Below are 16,020 nucleotides of genomic sequence, written 5' to 3' on the forward strand. Positions count from 1 at the left end.
CCTCACTCTGCAGCCCCTAGCAACCCCACAGCTCCATCTATTCACACACACAACACTTTGGCAAACCAAACACAGGCCCACTTTCTGGAGTCCACAGACAGTATCGACCAAAATAGACCCGACACACTGAAAAGCTATTTTTAGAGTCAAACCGCCTCCACCTTTTCAAGAAAACTAACGTCACTACTCTCAAATGGAATTTTAAAAAAAGCAGCTTTTAAGTCTCAGTGTGTGATTGTCTCATGTACTTAATGCAGCTGTCGGAGAGACTGAAGAGCACTGATATAAGTGCGAAGAGCTATAACGTCAAACAACAAATTTGTCACATTATTGTAATAGCAGCATTCATCCCTCGCTCTGCCCACACTAACAAATCTTGTCACCTCATCCATGCCACCATAAAAACTGCAAACACTGCACCCACCGGCTCTTCTGCTCCTCATCTCTGGTGACTGAAATCCTGCCTCCCTGTCCTCCACTTTGCTTACATTTACTCAATATGTCACACGTCAAACCAGAGATAATAGGACATTGGGCTCGTTGCACACTATTGTCAAGGGGGCATTCAACTCATCACCCCTCCCTCCACTGGACAGATCTGACCACAGCCTGGTGCATCTCTTTCCTGTGTACGAACCTATAGTACAAAGGCAAACAGCAACATGTGCAGTGAAACATGGTCTGATGAGTGTAATGAAGGACTGTTTTGACACAACCAACCGGGATGTTCTCTGTGAGCCTCTCAGTGAGGACATATTATCATCAAATATCCTGACATACTAGTATAAAGTTTGGATAGTTTTAAACAGTAAACATAATCTGCAGCCTTGGATCAATGTGAAGCTACATGTAGTTTCTTCAGGCTGTGCCAGTGGGCTCTCCTTCCAGATCTGGCTCCAGGAGGGTTCCCCAGTTTCCCTAATCCAGGTGAGGTGATGCAGTCTTGAAGTACCTGGGAGGGACATTTGGACTAATTTGCTTGACCCACTGCCCTCATGACCTGACCTCGGATAAGCAGAAGAAAATGGATGGATGGATCGCCACCTTCCAAGTGGAACCTGAGTAGCATTTTAGAAAGCAACTGTAACATGCAGATCTCGATTTATCAGTGCATCATCAGTCATACAGTGGGCTTCGAGTGTTGCAAACATTGCTCATTTTCTAATCAAAGTTTCTCAACTTTCCTCATTTCCCCATCCCAATGGGGGATCAACAGGAAGGGGCTAAACACAAGTTATTTTCCCTGTTGTTTCCCACAGTTACACATACAGTAAAATGTAAACTTAAAATAGTGGGAGATCACAACATTTCCAATAACAGTAAATACAGCAAATCACAGCGGATCTTTGTGTCATTCATGTCCAGTCAGTCCTAACCTCACTGGTCTGCACTTATACACACAGCTGGTTACGTCTCTGCTGGTAACTGGGATCAGAATAACTACCACTCTCCTGTCTCTTAGCATCTTATCACTTATTGTAATACATTTAAAATCCTTTAAATTTGGTTTGGACATCTGCAACTTATGCCAGTACCACACCATATGGCCCCCCACCACCAACAAGAAACCAAACACATCCTCTTGTGTAAACTTGATGTTTCTGTCCACTGAGTTGACGTGTTCTGTGAAGGCTTGCACCTAGGTTTTAGTTTTCACCCATGTTTCACCCATTTGAAACAGTAGAACCCCCCCCCCCCCCCCCCGGCGGAGGTCCAGCAGTTCAGCAGTTTGCAGTTTGAAGTGTGTTATCATGTAGCAGGTGTTGCCTTATGTTAAACAGGTTTTGTGTGCAGGCTGTTTGCAATAAACTTTTTGGTTGAGTGTGCACTTCAATTCACAGACCAGCCTCTAATTAAAGTCTGTTGCATTCTGGAGTTGGAAGTAAATAAAGGATAAACTCTTGAGGATCTCAGACAGATGCTTTGAGCTGTGTGAGAGAAAATAAGAAAGATAGTCCGTCACGGGGCGCCCCTATGGCTCACCTGACAGAGCACGTGCCACGGGTTTGAGTCCGGCGTATGGCCCGTTGCTGCATGTCATACCCTCGCTCTCTTCTCCCAGCTGTCCGCTCTCTCTTACACACTATGACTGTAATGAAGGCAAAAGCCTGAAAAAACCTTTAAAAAATAAAGTTATTCTGTCTCTTCTAACTTTCTAAACAATCATTTTATAGGTAAATATAGCCAAAGTCACAGCAGAGTCTTTGTCTTTAATTTATGTCTTTGGTGATTTTGTCAGATGACATCATGGTTATAAAATAACTATATGACCATAGGTGCTCCTGCCATATACTAGTCTTTCTGTCTGTAGGAATCTGACAGCAGCTGATACCCCAGCAAGAGGAGTGAAGGGGCTCCAAACGACCACGTAGATGGGGTAAAGATTTGACCTTCCTTTGATTCAGTTTGGCCAGTTAAGATGTTTTCTAACAATCATTCAGAAAAGGCCAGAGAAGCCCTTGCGCCCCTTCCTCAACTGACCTTTAAAGAAACGATAACCAAGAAATGTCTCACAGTTAATAAGTAGGCCTCCTCTGGCAGCTAGCTTGCAGGCTTGGGACGTGGCCAGCTGCCTCCCCTCGTCTGAGATGTCACAAGTATTTGCATGGTGTAATAAAAAAAAATAAAAAATCAAATCAAATCAAAATGATGTAAAATTGTCAGGTTGAGCTCTGTCAAAGGTTGCACAGTTTGAGTTTGCACACTCTTTACTGCAGTGGATAAACAAAGCTTCACTGAGAGAGAGAGAGAGAGAGAGGGAGAGACCAGGGACAGCTGTAATACTGTACAATAAAAATAATGAGTGTTGTTGTGCCTGATCTGAATCCTGCAGCTCCAGAATGAGAGATGCCTGCAGAATAACCACACAGAGAGAGAGAGAGAGAGAGAGAGAGACACAAAGGAGAAGTACAAATTACAGGAAATATAACACATTTAATCACACGAAGTAGCATGACCTCTATGCTGTCAAACTGTATGGCCGGTGGGTGGGACTGGAAACATGCTTTGTACATGGTCCATTGTTGCCACCCTGTGGTACATTTTGGGAAGAAATCTTATAACAACACAGGCTACCTCAGAGCTTCACAGATTATCAAACTGTGTAAGGTCCATTCATTCTTTTAGTGGATTTACCTATAGCCTAATCACTTACAGCCTGCTCCACATGTTCTGGCACATATACACTTGATGGGATATCCCCCCATTATAACTGTTTCCAATGCAGAGCTCAAATGGAGGAAGAGTTGCTATTTCTAGTCATCCTGATGGAAACTTATGAATCCACAAGTGAAATCTCAAGTAAAATCAGCTTTCAGCTCAGGTGGTAACTTCACACAATTATATCAGAGATGATTTAAAAGGAAGGGGTAAGTTTAAACAAAGCACGGATGGGGTAACAATGAATGCCCATGTGATTATACTGAGGGATGGAGCGCACGGCACTATGTTTGATTGTATAATCACCAAGTGGGAGGTGGGCGGGTCCCGAAAGAGTAGTAAAGAGTAGTGACTATTCATGTCAATTGAAGTCTAACTTACAGGTGGAGGAAGAGGGGGGCAAAGTTCACGTGGAATATGAAATGATATAGCTGTGTACGGGCCTGACAGGTGCTCCCCTCACCAGACATTTCAAAGTTCCGGCCGACCACCGCTGGTGTGGATCCGCAGGCGGTCACCTTGTCTCTCATCACCCGGCTCTGAAGCGCTGCAGGCGGCCTGCATTTGCACACGGTGCGAACCCTGTTGGTCACAAGGCTGCATCAGATATTTAGCTGTTTGCAGCCTGGATGGTCTGAGAGGATGTTTAGCGGCTGTTGAGAAAACAAGGCCCACAGAAGATCATTACAAGAAATAGAAACTTTCAAGAGATTATTTTTAAGTTGTTTTTTTTTTTTTTTTCAGCACGCTTTTTGTTTTAGTCTGGGAATTTATTTATTTATTTTTTTTAGGAATTTCTTCACATCTGATATTTTCTCAAGACGTCAGTCATGTCCAGAAAGAAGGATCCAGAAAGAGTTCCCCTGGTGACAGAGGCGAGGAGCGCTTACACCACTGTGTCGGGGTCAGTCTGTACTTCTCAAGTCTCTGAAAGATGAGTCAAACTGCAATAGGAGAACATGTGAACGTGTCAGCAATATGTTGTGAAGACACTCTGTCTTGTCTTGATTCAGTTCAATTATTCTGCGAGTTTTTAGTGAGACACACAAGTGGGACAGAGACTTTGTCCAACTGTTCATCCGCTGTTATGGTGGCTGTGCTGTGGGCAGCGTCTTTGCTCACGTCCCCTTGTTTGTGAACCGCTGGGTTTCCACACGGGACTGATCTGGGGTCTGCTGGGATTAGCAGTGCGCAAACGTGCAGTGGTTCATCCAAGTGGTCATCATCTGACTGGTTTTATTGCCCGGTGCATGCGGTCATTCCGGGATGCAGGCGTCACTGTTGAAAACACAGGGAGGTGTGCATAGGGGAGAGGCACTGTGACTGAAGTGAATTTGTTAGATTGACAATGAAGCTGTTTCTTAGCATAAACACATCAGTCATCCGTCTGTGGTGCTCAATGACTCATTCATTGTAGTTGCAGATATTTACTTGACACTTTAAGTGGACATGCTCCTGTAGAGATACAGATAGAGACTTTCTGAAATACTAGTATTTGTGCAGATACTTGTATCCTGCTGAGGGGAAAACAGAGACTCTGACCATCTTCTGTTGCCCACTGCTTCCTCTGCTGAGCATCAGATCAGGAAGAACCAGCTTCAAGATCACGAAACTGGGTCTTGTTGGTCATGTGGGTGGATATTACAGATCTCTTCAGACAGCTGACCAGTTCACTTGGCCTGACTCTGCTTCATGAAGATTTAAACTGAGACTTAAGATTTACTTGCTCCTTGATGACTTATAAACAACAGTGATTTAACATAAAATTTCCACCCTTTAAGTTTGTTCCCATTTACTCATATTTTTATGCAATGGATAAAAATTCTACTCCAGTCCTGACATTGACACTGAAAATATAACAAATATGGGTTAAACATACTTTTACCTGGACAAATATAAAGTGAAGTAGAATTAATATTGAACGCCAACAAATTTGACAATTGATATCAAGCAAAAATGCCAGACATCTGAGCTTTTCTCTGTTTTATATCACTGTTACTTAAATGTCTGGATCATAAATTGGACACAAAAAGCAATCAGATTACAACCTCTTACGCTCTGGCAGTTGTGATGGGTTTTGGGATTTTTACACATTTTTTTTTCTACCTTTTGAATTGGTCAAAGCTTAACAGTTAATCAATTGAACAAAATAAAAATAACCCGCAGGTTAAGTGGTAATTTAATAATTCCCTGAGGCACCAAATAATCTTTAAAGAATCTAGAATCTAGAAGACGTAATAAAAAGGTCAACTACATGCTGTTGTCTGTTGCCTCTCTGACTTTATTCTGATTTTAATGTTCATCCAGCGTATCCGACCGGGAGGCAATGCAGACAGACGGCACAGGTGGCATCAAACATTGCCATGACAACAGCCGCGCTCAGGAGGATCGCGAACGAGAGAAGAAAGTTGCCAGGAAGAGGCTGTATGTGGTCTCTGTCATCTGCCTGATTTTCATGATTGGAGAAATCCTTGGTGAGTCATTCTGTTTTTTGTTTTTTTTTAACCTTTAATCCTTGATTCGTCTCTGTGGTTCCTATTTTCTTTTTCATATTTTCATATTTTCATACCCAGTATATTTTCTCAACAAGATTCAGTCTGTAATACCTGATCATCAGCTGATATGGTATTGATCAGTTAATTGTTAATCAGATCCTTTAGTTTATCATTTAGCAACTCATCCACTCTCATTCCTCCCGACCTTTCTTCTCTTTTCGTCTCCTTTCACTTCTGCTTCTCTCCTCTTTCCTTCACCCCCCCACTTCCTTTTCTTTTGTATGTTTTCCTTTCCTCTTACTTGCCTCTGCTCAATCACCAGTATTCTCCAGTTTTCTTGTGACTCATCATTTCTTTCACACCTTTTCCCAGTCTGTCTTTATCACTTATTTTTGGGCCGTTTAAATTTTTTTTTCTTCTTAAAAGAAAGTGATGTAATATTTAAATACCAATGTCTGTCTCTCTCTTGCAGGTGGGTATTTTGCAGGCAGCCTTGCGGTGATGACAGACGCTGCCCACCTGCTGGTGGACTTCACCAGCTTCATCATCAGCCTGTTATCCCTTTGGCTGTCCTCCAGACCTGCCACACACAAGCTCAGCTATGGCTGGCACCGTGCAGGTACACCGTCGACAGTATTTATGTATCAGTCAGTGGCTGCGGTCAGATTTTAAAGCTGCACTTTCAACAATTTTCCTGTGATACTGAACCCACCAACATGAAATCTTCTCTACTGTTTTGTTGTGGTGTCTAGAGTCTTCACTGGTTAAATTCTCTTGTGATTTCCCAAATCAAGATGAGGAACTATTTGTAAGTTTTGCTATTGTTACAGAGCCCACATTAGCATTAACAGCTGTTTGCTTACTAGTCTAGAAAAACCTTACAAGTTCAGCGTCAGACTTCATTCCTTTACTCGCCAAGAGCTGTCTCCAGCGGGGGAAAGCTACGTAACTCTTGTCTCTATTACGTTTTTTCTCTTCCTGAAGTTGGCACGCTATCTAGCTAGTGCCGGCCTGTCTCATCACTTTCCGATGGCGACTCAAATCTGCCCTGAGGATGTAGCATACTTCAGAGGACATATTGTCACCTCTTGTCTTGTTAAAAAAAAAAAACAAAAAAACAAAAAAACGATGGCCAAAGCTCTTGCCAAGCAAAAATCACCACCACCTGCTCAAGGCAAGAAACCACATTCAGTGGCAGAGAAAACTTACAAATAGCCCCTTTAAATATAAGGCTTCAGTCACCTGCCAGTTAGTTGAGCTTGGCTTATCTTAGCATAAAGACTGGACACAAGGGGGAAACAGCTAACCTGGGTCTGTCCAGAGGTAAGAAAATCACCCTGCCTGCACCTTTTAAGCTCACTAATCAACACGTGACATCTTGTTTTTGTTTCATCTGTTCAAAAACCGGAGATTGAAGGTTGTTATTGAAGGAGAATAACTTTAGAGATTGTTATTGAATACTTACCTATATTCTAACCAAATACGATGACATTTGTTAGACTTTTTCTTTTTTTTTTAATACATCAACCTGTAGGTTAAGACATGTTCACTCTTTTGTCTGTATTACTTTGCAAGCTGTTTTTATTTGGCTACAAAACCACTGAAAGTCATGTGTGTAGCTGGTGCTGATGCACAATGAGATTTATAAATTTGGGTCTTCCGCACTGTAACTTGCCAGCGGATCATTTTTGTGGACGGGTTATTAATATCAAACTAGCGAAGACTCCAGACCTTCAGTGCTGATTTAACTGTTCTCAGAGTAATGATGCTAAAGCTGCCACAAGTTTTACAGAACATCTGCGAAATGTTGGTTTAGTATGATAATTAGTGTTGAATCAATAATTAGACTACCTCTGTGCTTGAATTCGGTGTGTGTGTGTGTCACGCTGTTTAACTGTGTATTGAATTTAAAGCAGTTTTCAGTTTCTTCTTTTGTGTTATCTGGTGTTGCAAAGCTCTGTTACCTAGATCAGCTTCCAGTCAAGTGTTCGACCACAGGTTTATTTCTCTCCTCACTCTCCTCTGCTCTTCACCCATGCAGAGATCCTGGGCGCGCTGCTGTCAGTTTTCACCATCTGGCTGGTAACAGGAGTGTTGGTTTACTTGGCTGTGGAACGTCTCATCAGCGACGACTTTGAGATCGAGGGCACTATCATGCTCATTACCTCTGGTTGTGCTGTGCTGGCCAATATTATGTAAGTAAAATACACACAAATTTCTCATTCATACGGCTTTTATCAGTGCAGTGGGTCTTTGAATATTTATGACTTCATTAAAGCCAATACACAGAGGAGGGCAATACTGAATCCAGCTTCATGGTCTCTTCAAGATGTTGTGGTGAATAGAGTAGAATAGAGTTGAATAATTTCATACTTTTGTTTCCTCTCTCAACAGCATGGCTCTCACCCTTCACCAGTCCGGCCACGGCCACAGTCACGGCGGGCTTAGCTCACATGGTCACAGCCACAGTGACAAGAAAAGAAAACGATACAATCAGATCTCAAACCACACTCACTCGAATGATGACCATGAAGACGTGGAGCAAAAAGGGGCAGACCACGGTGTGTTTCTAATCTACAAGTCATTATTTTGTCACTTTACTTTCTCCTCTAATACCATCACTGCTGGCCATGAAACAATGAAAGTGTTCAATCCCCCTTGCGCACTATTCTTAACTATGACTGAATATGCACTGTGGGGTCATTACAATACATCATAATGACATTATAATGGAATATATAATGAATTATAATCCAGTGTATAATTAGCTTTACTACCCTGTTATTTTTCCTGTCAGGACGGAGAGCTCAGCAGGCCAATGCCAGTGTGCGAGCAGCCTTTGTCCACGTGGTGGGAGATCTTCTCCAGAGCCTCAGCGTGCTTGTCAGCGCCATCATTATCTTCTTCAAGGTAATGAGTGTCTCTGTGTGCGCACAGGGTGAAGTGTCTTCAGACGGTGAAACAAGCCCATCAGGGGTTGTGAAGAGTAGAAAGTCGGTGTGAAACACACAAAAGTCAAGTCAAAAAACTATAACTATGTTTTCCCTTGTTGAAAGTAGTTTGGAATGAAAATTAATTTAAAAAATGACTTGCTTATTCAGTAGTCATGTATTTAGTTGGTGTGTTTCTGCTGCAGACTGCAAAAAAGTATACAGCCTAGTTTATCTAGGGCATGGTGGCAGCAAGATAATCAAATCAATCAACTGAAAATAATATCTAGCTTCTAGCAATCTTCTTACCATGTAAATAAAACATAACCCAGGAAATACAATATATTTTTTAATTAGTCCATGAGCACAAATTCCCTTTATCTAGGGAGGTAAAAAATAGCCAGATTTATTACTAACTTTGCCATGCAGTCCTTCAATTTAATAGATTATTAAGGTTCTAATAAAGCCAATTTATATAATAAATATCTGGATAATGTACCTCATGGTGGACAGGTATTTTTTTCCATTATCTAATAATAAAAGTTAAAAAAAAAACTTAAAGATGAAGAATAACACACTACCTTTCCATTATATTCCATTATAGTATTATATGATAAATGTTATGTTAATTATGTTAATTGTTATACTGTGTTTTGTTGTGTTTTTTTAAGCATCTGTTAGTATGAGGGTACTGCAGCATCTAGTACAGTAGCTCTCATTTATTAATTCCTGCATTATTTTTAGCTTCCAGCACTTGGTATTCTCAGCACTAAAAACAAACTAACCCTGGAGGAATTGTCGAACAACACAAGGCTGTGGCTGTTTTCAGCAGGAAAGAATGGTGCTGTATTTTCTGACCACATGCTCGTTTGTTGCTTGGTGTCTGTCTGTCTGCTCAGTGATTTCATTGTGCTGCACATCCTCTCCCAGGGCAGTCATTTCTGCAAATTTATGAGCTTCTCTCACAGTGCATAAGAAGTACTGAATTCACTGCCACTGTCTTATGTCCCTTTCCTCTGAGTAACCATTACTGATTTAAAAAAAAAAAAAAAAAAGATGAAATACTGAGCTCTATCCTCCTAACTTTAACTTTTCTTAACAGTTGCACAGCAGAAAGGTTGTCAGCGACACACTGTACATTTTTCGGGATATGCTGATGGTGCTTGGAAAGTAGACTGCCCCCTCTCCATTATCAAGAGCAAAAGCAATCGCATTATTTTTATGCAGATGATAATATGTGACCCTCATTTTCTGCATTATGTTTTGTTTTTCAGCCAGAATATAAGATCGCTGACCCCATCTGCACCTTCCTGTTCTCCATATTAGTCTTATGCACCACCTTCACCATCATGAGAGACATCCTCATCGTCCTGATGGAAGGTGAGTTTGTAATTCCTAAGCCAAACGCTCCGAAACAATATTTCACTTTCCATTTGAACATGGAAACATGGCCCTCATTTCGTTTTCATGTGTTAAAAAAGGAAAATTGCAGCCCCCTCATCACTCCTCACAGACCTGTTGTTTTGCTGGTTGCTATTTCTTTGTCTCCTCAGTGGACGTTAAGTCACATGCTTCATGTCGGTCATTTACTGATTTATTTGTCTGTTGCCTTTTGCTTTTATCAGTACACCAACTTTTCAACATCAGCAAAGTGTAAAAACACTTTTACCTTTTTTAAAATTTTTTCTAGGTTTGATGTTTTCAAATTGATAATGTGCATAAAAACAGGGGGATGGAAATGCACCTATTGTCAATATATTTGTGCTCAGGAGATCTGTCCTCTGCTCTCTGACTCAATAATTATTTCCTCAGTCTCATACTAAACTATATGTCTTTTACATCTATGACTCAGGCACTCCAACAGGGGTGAAGTACAGTGAGGTGCGGGATGGTCTGCTGGCAGTGAAGGGGGTCACAGCGGTCCACAACCTTCACATCTGGGCCCTCACCATGAACCAGGCTGTGCTGTCTGCACATGTAGCCGTAGGTGAGAAGAAACTGCTGTGCTGAAATACATAGACTCTCATGAAACTACGAGCTGTCTGCACATTATCTAATCATATTTTAATTTGTTTTCAATTAGTGCCACTTGTCACCTTGCTTCATGGATGAGTCGGCTAAAATACAATCAGTCGCCACATCAGCTTTGGTTGTACTAAAACATACAGATTTTTAGCATTGATAGGAACTTGTAAGAGATTCTTTGACACTCTCACACTCAGCCTAAAATGCAGTGGCACAGTTAGAAGCTTCTTTGTTTCCATATGTTCAAATACGCACATACATAGCAATTGACTTAAAGCTCCACTCATCACTACTTCCTTTCACTAAAAGTCCCTCTAGGTAGAAGTTTTGTAATTTATTCAGCATAATTCATTCAATTATACTTATGGCATATTTTTCCTGTGTTTACCAGATGGCAGTCAGACAACAGTTAGGGGCTAGCTGCGGAAAGTAGCTGGCTAACGTTAGTTGAATACCCTAATATTTCTCTCATTTTTTTTTTAAAGGAAGTTGATTGAGACCAAAAACAATTAAAGCTAATGCTGCTGTGTGTCTGCTGGATGTGTACATACTTAGGCAATGATTTGCTTCTGCATTTTCAAAAAAAAAAAACAGTTTGTTTTAATCTTTGTTTGATATCCTGTCAAACTCCAAATAAATGCCATTTCACTGTATTAGTGAGCAAACGTTAGTGAGATAATTCAGCTCGAACCATGAGTCTGACAGCTGATGCTGACAAAGAACAGCTGAAGATGAAACACAGTTTAGTTCTGTTTATGTAACGCTGAGCTTGAAGCCCTCCAGAGAATACTCTTTTGATTTTTGGTAACAACACTGCTTTTCCTCTGGCATCACCCTCAGGCAAATTCTTATTTTCTTTTTTCTAGGCTCTAATAATGGCAGTTAGCTTCCATTTTTATAACACACTATAATGTACTTCACAACTATACCCCTCCTATGGACACCCATAAGTAAGGCTGTAAAGACGGATGATAAATGACAACATTGTAAAACATAGTTGTAAAAATATGAAATATAAAAAAAAAATAAATCCTTACATCTGCTAATGTGTTATAACCCATTTATTAAACATTTATATGCTGCTTATGAATTCTGAATAGGAGAACTTGAAGTGAAGTGTCATTTGTACACACCACTTGACTTCACAATTGTTTTTTGCCATTTCTTTTGTCTTCCCCTGTTCTTCACAGATGAGTCAGTGGATGCTCAGACTGTCTTAAGAGAAATGACACAGAGTTGTTTCTCCTCCCATAACTTCCACTCTGTCACCATTCAAATGGAGAGACAGGCCGACCTGAAGCCTGGATGTACCCTGTGTGTGGACCCCAAGGTGTAGGAACCTGCCTCAGTCGTCAGAGCCCAGCAGAACAAGGCCAAGTTATGATTTTAGCTGCTGTAACCTGTGGTGGTAACAGCATTTAGCTGTTCTGCACTGCTTATGTTTTACTGTGACATTAATGCCAAAGACACATGACTGTGTCTTAAGTGCCTTTGCATTGATATTCCCAAAGAAATGTTGATAATGAAATATTAAAATAAAGAGAATGTGTCTTAATGAAAGGCGGGGTGGCTCAGGATGTGAATGATTTTAGGGGAGAAGCTCTCTCCCCATCCTGCTCCTGTGTGAAGTTTTAACCTGTGTAAAACTTAAATATTCATGAGTTGTCTTTGCTTTTTAAGTGTCTTCATGTTGAAACAGAAATCTGCACTGTAGAATAAGTTTTCATCTTTTCTGAATCTTAACATCTTCAATGATTTAGTTTGTTGAGCAACTGCTAATTTATACATCTATTCATAAATTCTGAACATGCATCTTAACCACGGTTTGTTTACCCTCAGACCTTATGTGAAACATCCCGGACGGTGCTAAAGTACAATTTCTTTGAGCATTAACCTACTGTGTCAACTCAAGATGCTGGATACAACCCCATCTATTTGCAAAGTCTGATACATGTGAATATAGCCCCATGAATATTTCTATGCACGGACTATTAGACCAGAAACCTGAGAAGTACTGTATGTGGAGATCATCAAGTATATTTTAATACATGATCAAGACACCTTTCCACTGCCTTTGTACAGTTGTAAGGTTTAAGCTGAAATGAATTATTCAATAAAATATTCCTTTTTTTCAAATACTGTCTTGTGAGTCTTGGTTTCAAAGTCTGATTTACAATGTCATAAAATCCTCTGTGACAAAGCACAGTATCCATTTAACCCCTTACTGCCCACACAGCTGCTCTGTTGCTGGGCAACAAGCATAGAAATGGATCCATTGTCTTCAGGGGCATGTTGATCCCTGTTAACAACCCCCCCCCCCACCCCCCCCACACCTTGACCTTGAGGCAGTTTGCAGGTACCAGGGGCCACTGACACTGTTACTGACACTGAAGTGTTAACAGCTCATTTGAGTTTGACCTTCCTCTGCTCTGCTATTTCCTGCAGTGAGGGCCATGGGTGTCCTGAGCTACAGGAGCACGGTCAAGGGCATCATTAATAACAACTGACACTTAGCTGGCTGCTGCCCTCTCATTCTACTGTAAGTCTTTTATTTTGAAAATATCTATATTTAATTATACCATATGGAAATTTCTACAGTATAATCACCAATTATTATTCTTAATTTTCATAATTAGGCCTATTTACTTCACATTACAGGTATTTCTACATAAACAAATATTAGTTTTCGTTTTAAACCCCTTAACACAATTTTCCACTTTGGTTTCTCCTTAAGCGGCTTCAAAGTTGTCGAAAGCATCTTATTCCACACTGAGTCTGACAGTATCACATTACACACTGAATGAGAAAGTGTGACCAAACTTTTGACTGGTAGTGTACAACATGTAACTGAAGTTTAAGTGAGCAGAGTATTCAAACCCACCCACAAAATAGCTCTGTGGGTTTGAACACACACCCACACCTATACACTGCACTCCTGTGTCCCATGCCTTCGGCCATACTAATCTCATTCTTGGCTCTAGAGGCTTTCTGATGTGAAATTAGCTGTGAGTGGCTGAATGAACTTTACATGCTGCTGCCTTCATAGCAGACCATAGTACTCCCTTCTCTCTCCATCTGAACTTAGCCCTTCAGGGACCAGATCAGTGCATATTTAATTAAAGCATGAGCAATACACTAGGTGGCTAGATAATCCGTTTTAGGCCTGATACCCCCTCAGCTAATAATTATTACACGGTTTGTGTTTCCTCGCAAGGGGTGTTCTGTCTGTCTCCCTTTCAGTTTTGTTTTTTTGATGTTACCTTTTGCTCCATCTCCAACTCATGGTTTTCCTCTCTGCGTCTCTTTCTCCATTCGCTGCCACTCAATCAACCACCACCATCCCCGTCTGTTTCGCCCCGTCTTGTTCAAGGTTCAAGCCCCTGCTGCTTTGATGAGATGATGCAGTACTCTGAACCTGATGTCAGTTTCAAGGTAATCCGTGTCGCCTGATATATTTTATGTCAGAGGCCTCAATTGAATGCAACAGCACAGTATGCGGCATGAGACACACAGGTAATGAGATACTCCATGATACTCCACGGCCTATTTGTGCAGTATTTCATTTGAATTTTCTTCCTGCTGCTTTCCATTAAGTTTGTGTCGCCACATGAAGTCGCGCAAAGTCAAAATGATAAGATTTCTGTTTACAATGCCTTGTGATAAATGAGGGTCTTTGATGTTTACAGTAATGTTTTGTCTCAATATGGTTCGATTACATTAACTTGACAATCCATTTAAAATCAATGCATTTTCCATCAGCTTGCCTTGATGTGATCAATACAGTCTCTTGCTCCTCTGTTCACTTTGATCAGTGATGATAGATGGGCTCTCAAGTAGGTAAAGGCCTCTTGACAGCTGAGAAGGCAGCCCTGCCCCCATGATAAATACACACACACACACACACACACACACACACACACACACACACACACACACACACACACATACACATACACACACAAAATAATCATGCACATATCCACACACCCCATTTGCATTTTCCAACCTTTTCCACGGATATGTGAATGAAGGTAATTATTTTCAAAATTATTTCTTATAATGTCAAATGTATAATTCAACAACAGAGCTGGGGAAGCATATTCATCTCACTACCTGCCTCCACCCACTCACCATAACAACTCCCATGTCCCAATTAAACACACCAAGAAGACAGGCTGGATGATTATGGAGAAACTCATTTCCAAATGGCATGCCTCAATTGGTCTGGTGGCACAGCAGATGGGGACTGTAAGAGTAACACTCATTCATCCTGGCAGGCTAACCAGCTATCCTTCCGCAATTAAGAAGTTGTGGGCAGTCAAGTGAACTTGACTCAGTGTCTTTCATATCAGTGTTGCATGTTGCAGATAAGGTGTTTTTTAAGGGAAAGAGAATAAGTGAAAAGAAATGACTTCAGGTTATTATTACACAAAATGTGTTCCAGATAAAAGGAAATTGAAATCCAGCCTGTAACCCCCAAATTTGAATGAATCATGTAAATTAAGTAATAGGCATCCTAATCTACTTTTTCAGCACCACTCAAGCCTGAAGGCAGAGCCTTTCCTTTTTCAATAAAGCTCTTATTTCCAGCCTCTGTAAGTCAGAGCAGTAATTCTGCTGCATGGCAGAGCACATGCTGAAAAAGCAGCTTTGTATAGCCAACTGTCTATTTCTGACACCTCTTGCATTTCAAATTAATTTGAATTCTGATGGCTCACGAAATAATCCAAGCACAGCTGTACAGTGTGAGGAACGGATGGGTGGGTGCATTGAAGGATTTCATTTAACAAAGAGTACACAACATACCCAGCTATGGGATGAATTTGCATTATGCTTACTAAAAAAGTTATAATGACCCATGAGAAGCAATCAAGTGGCGTAAATTGGCCTGAGGGCTGATGGAGTCAGATATGTGTGAGTTGGCTGTTAAGTAAGAGTGCACCAGCACATGGCGCTGCAACCCTAAGTACCCTGAATAATTTTGTAGTGCGCCTTGCTTTACCGTAATGTTGCTATTAATTTCGAAACATTAAGAGGGACGCGGATAATTTAAAAGATTTACATATGTTAACTTTGATATTAACGGATATTTTTTATTTCAATTCGTGAAGATTATAGTATCTACGTCTGGTAAAAATCGCATCAAATTAAGTAGAAATTATTTTCAGGTGGCGCCTCTACTCCATTACTTACCGCTCCTGGTCGCAAATCTCGCGATAGTTGCAGCTGAGAGCCTGGTAGCAGAGCAGGGGACTTGACATGTCAACAAAACAGATAAATTATCACCACACAGGTAACTTTACACGTTGTCTAATGTGATATTACATGGATGTGAAGAACCACTGCGGTGTTAACTTCCACGTCGTGCCGGAATAATCAAAGGACACGGAAAAAATGAACCGAGAGGAAGC

At 40.9% G+C, this 16,020-nt stretch overlaps 2 protein-coding genes across 5 annotated transcripts in view; both read left to right on the plus strand.

Annotated features, from left to right (window-relative positions):
- The first annotated feature begins 3,580 nt into the window (after window positions 1-3,580).
- slc30a8 (solute carrier family 30 member 8) lies at window positions 3,581-12,213 on the plus strand. Of its 3 annotated transcripts, XM_071500892.1 has the most exons (10): window positions 3,622-3,732; window positions 3,951-4,063; window positions 5,467-5,633; window positions 6,127-6,273; window positions 7,696-7,849; window positions 8,049-8,215; window positions 8,452-8,564; window positions 9,859-9,964; window positions 10,437-10,571; window positions 11,800-12,082. In XM_071500892.1, the coding sequence occupies exons 2-10, from the start codon at window positions 3,990-3,992 to the stop codon at window positions 11,943-11,945; spliced, it is 1,209 nt and encodes a 402-aa protein (XP_071356993.1). In that variant the 5' UTR covers window positions 3,622-3,732; window positions 3,951-3,989; the 3' UTR covers window positions 11,946-12,082. The 3 variants fall into 3 exon arrangements, with proteins under 3 accessions (XP_071356994.1, XP_071356993.1, XP_071356992.1); XM_071500893.1 differs by lacking the exon at window positions 3,951-4,063 and having other exon boundaries at window positions 3,581-3,732; XM_071500891.1 differs by lacking the exon at window positions 3,622-3,732 and having other exon boundaries at window positions 3,865-4,063; window positions 11,800-12,213.
- Window positions 12,214-15,810: 3,597 nt separating this feature from the next.
- med30 (mediator complex subunit 30) overlaps window positions 15,811-16,020 on the plus strand; it is a 33,790-nt gene continuing 33,580 nt past the window's right edge. Inside the window, exon 1 of one of the 2 annotated variants that reach the window (XM_071500368.1) lies at window positions 15,811-15,902. The gene's annotated coding sequence lies outside the window, so the exon portion shown is untranslated. The remainder of the gene's footprint in view (window positions 15,903-16,020) is intronic. The other variant, XM_071500369.1, reaches the window with a different exon arrangement.

The sequence above is a fragment of the Trachinotus anak genome, unplaced genomic scaffold, assembly GCF_046630095.1.
Source record: "Trachinotus anak isolate AG129_WGS33_773 ecotype Australia unplaced genomic scaffold, CSIRO_AGI_Tana_v1 ptg000016l, whole genome shotgun sequence".
Classification (NCBI taxonomy): Eukaryota; Metazoa; Chordata; class Actinopteri; order Carangiformes; family Carangidae; genus Trachinotus; species Trachinotus anak.